This window comes from Mus caroli, chromosome 6, assembly GCF_900094665.2.
Source record: "Mus caroli chromosome 6, CAROLI_EIJ_v1.1, whole genome shotgun sequence".
Classification (NCBI taxonomy): Eukaryota; Metazoa; Chordata; class Mammalia; order Rodentia; family Muridae; genus Mus; species Mus caroli.
Window position 1 is genome coordinate 2042122 of NC_034575.1, and position 3750 is coordinate 2045871.

At 39.3% G+C, this 3750-nt stretch overlaps 1 protein-coding gene across 1 annotated transcript in view; it reads right to left on the minus strand.

Annotated features, from left to right (window-relative positions):
* Positions 1-3152: 3152 nt before the first annotated feature.
* LOC110296731 (26S proteasome regulatory subunit 4-like) overlaps positions 3153-3750 on the minus strand; it is a 1539-nt gene continuing 941 nt past the window's right edge. The window contains exon 2 of the mRNA XM_021165485.2: positions 3153-3592. Coding sequence (XP_021021144.1) covers positions 3289-3592 — 304 coding nt within the window. The 3' untranslated portion in view covers positions 3153-3288. The remainder of the gene's footprint in view (positions 3593-3750) is intronic.

A 3750-nucleotide genomic window follows, 5' to 3' on the forward strand; every position in this document is an offset into this window, starting at 1 on the left:
TCATGCAGTTTTTTATCACAATTGCTCTGCAGTAGAGCTTGAGGTCAGGCATGGTGATTCCCCCTGAAGTTCCCTTATTGTTGAGAAAAGATTTTGCTATCCTGTGTTTTTTTGTTATTCCAGATGAATTTCAGAATAGTCTCCCAACCAAAAAAGGCCCAGGACAAGATGGTTTTAGTGCAAAATTCTATCAGACCTTTTAACAAAACCTAACACCAATACTTTTCAAACTATTTCATAAAATAGAAACAGAAGGAACACTACCCAATTCATTCTATGAAGCAACAGTTACGCTGATACCAAAACCACACAAAAAACCGACAAAGAAAAAGAACTTCAGACCAATTTCCCTTATGAATATCAATGCAGAAATACTCAATAAAATTTTCGCAAACCGAATCCAAGAACACATCAAAATGATCATTCACCATGATCAAGTAGGCTTCACCTCAGGGATGCAGGGATGGTTCAATATACAGAAATCCATCAATGTAATACACTATATAAACAAACTCAAAGACAAAAATCACATGATCATCTCATTAGATGCTGAAAAAAAACCCTCTACAAAATATAACACCCCTTCATGTTAAAAGTCTTGGAAAGATTAAAGAATTCAAGGCCCATACCTGAACATAATAAAAACAAAATACAGCAAACCAGTAGCTAACAGCAAACAAAACAGAGAGAAACTTGAAGCAATCCCACTAAAATCAGGGACTAGACAAGGCTGCCCACTCTCTCTATACCTACACTTGTCCTAGCCAGACAACAAAAGGAGGTCAAAGGGATACAAATTGGAAAGGAAGAGTCAAATATTACTATTTGCAGATGATATGATAGTATACTTAAGTGAGCCCAAAAATTCCACCAGAGAATTCCTAAACCTGGTAAACAACTTCAATAAAGTGGCTAGATATAAAATCCACTCAAATCAGTAGCCTGCCTCTGCTCAAAGGATAAATGGGCTGAGAACAATATTAGGGAAACAACACTCTTCACAATAGTCCCAATATAAAGTATCTTGACTCTAACCTAACAAGTGAAAGATCTGTATGACAAAAACTTCAAGTCTCTAAAAAAAGAAATCGGAGAAGACCTCAGAAGATAGAAAGATCACCCATGCTTATGGATCAGCAAAATTAACATAATAAAAGTGGCCATCTTATAGAAAGCAATCTACAGATTCAATGTAATCCCACATAAAAATCCAACTCAATTCTTCACAGAGATAGAAAGAGCAATTCTCAAATTCATCTGGAATAACAAAAAACCCAGGATATTGAAAACTATTCTCAAGAATAAAAGAACTTCTGGAGGAATCACCATCCCTGACCTCAAGCTGTACTACAGAGCAATAGTGATAAAAAGTTCATGAGCAATCTTAAATTATGAGTAAACTCAGAAGAATCAATAACTCAGTGAAGGGAACATGTGCTAGAAAACATAATCTTAAAGGTAATTCACTCATAATTAACTATCCAGATATTATAACAGAGTTATGAGTCAGTCTAACATAGGTGAATTGATTCTCTATTTCATGATATTTATACCAAATAAAAATTTAAAAAACTAGCCAGGAGTGGTGGCGCACGCCTTTAATCCCAGCATTCGGGAGGCAGAGGCAGGTGGATTTCTGAGTTCGAGGTCAGCCTGGTCTACAGAGTGAGTTCCAGGACAACTAGAGCTATACAGAGAAACCCTGTCTCAAAAAAACAAACAAACAAACAAACAAAAAAAACTCGACAGTAAAGAGGTATAACGGTTCTGATTTGAAACAGTAGATGATCTGGACAGAAACAACAAAACAAAACAAAAAAATCAACAAACAAACAAACAAACCAACAAATGAACAAACAACCAGAATCCCGTGTTTTCCCAGATTCCCCTGCAGGTCATGAAAACAGAGAGGATGAAAATAGCCCAGAGGCTCTGGGACATGGGAGATAGCAGCAATCTAGATGACAATAGTTATAAAGAGTGACCTGTCATTACACTAAAGTGGTCTATGCTGTGATGGACATAGACACTTTTCAGGGTTTGTACTGTAGCTTAGAGGCAGAGCATATGCCTAGCATTTATGTGGACCATAGCAGTTTCAATCACCAGTGTGGCAATGAGTAAAATCAACACAGAAAGTATTGCATCGGCAACACTTCAGGGGCCAGAGAGATGGCTCAGTGAGTGGTAAGATCCAGAGTTCAGACCCCCATAGCTCACATAAAACTGTATCTCTAATCCCAGTAATCCCCGTAATTAGTAAAAACTAATATGGCAATATATGAGGCAAAGACAGAAGGATCTCCAGAAGCCCCTGGGACAGCTAGCTTGGCATATGCAACTGTGAATAACCGAAGAACTGTCTCAAACAAGGTGGAAAGGGAAGACATATATGTATGGGTCTCCTCGACCTCCACATGGGATCCACGGCACACATGTGCCCAGTCATACACATACACCCATCATGGGTGTTGTGCAGAGGTTGAAGTCACAGTTTCCACCAGAAAATAATGAGTAGTTAACCTAGTAACAACACATTATATTAATAATAACAAAGTATTACTTAGGGACACATATCAGATTGGGAAACCAGAAACCACATAGTAATATATGCACACCGTGCTCCTTTGCACTATTAAACTAAACTTTTAAAAAGCATGGGATTTAGAAAAATTTAGGTCATAGGTATTTGGCTAGGTTTCCAGTTCCAGACATGGCCTCCTTCCTGTTGGGATATATACACTTATATATTATATGTAATTTTAGGTAAATATAAAATGGTAGAATTCTGTAAGGATTTTTCAAACACTCTTAGTGTTACTTGTCTCTCCTTCTTCCTTCTGTATTGCCCTCCCTTCCTCTTTCCAATCAAAGACCCCTTCACATTTTTCTCATTTTCATATTGCCCCCACATACAACACTAGCACCATGGTCTCTTCATATATGTTTGGTTTCTGATCCAAGAAGTATAGTCACATACGGAGATGTAAAATTAGAAAGCTCAAATGAGAAAGAACATGCCATGTTTATCCTTCTGGTTCTGGGTTTTCTCACTCAATATAATATAATCTTCTGGGTCCATCCATTTACCTGCAAATTTCATTTTTCTTACTTTTTTTTTTTGCAAACCAGGCCATCCTTTATTGGGAGTAGAGAGCAGCACGGCACAGTGACCAACAACAGACGGAGGCACAGCGTCCTCCACGATACGGGCTTTCTGCTGGCAAACCTGAACTGGAGAATGGGTTCCTGGGGGCAGCTCCCATCCCTGAAGACGACTGTGGGCCACTAGAGATACAGCCCCTCAGGGGTGCCTTCTTGTTTTTTATAAAGAACATTCTCTTTAGATTTTTTGAAGTCTTCATTTGTTACTTTCATTCTGTGTTCCCGCAAGGCCATCAAGCCAGCTTCTGTACAGATTGCCTTGATGTCGGCCCCAGAGAGGTCATCCTTTGCCATGATCAAGTCATCCAAGGTTACGTCATCAGCCAGTGTCATCCTGCTCGTGTGAATCTGGAAGATCCGCTTCTTGGTCTTCTCATCAGGCAGCGGGAACTCGATCTTCCTGTCAATGCGGCCTGGCCTGATAAGTGCTGGGTCCAAAGTTTCTATTCGGTTTGTGGCCATGATAACTTTTACATCTCCCCTCGAATCAAATCCATCCAACTGGTTCAACAGTTCCAACATTGTTCGTTGAATTTCTCTCTCACCTCCAGAGTTTGAATCATATCTTTTGGTCCCAATGGCGTC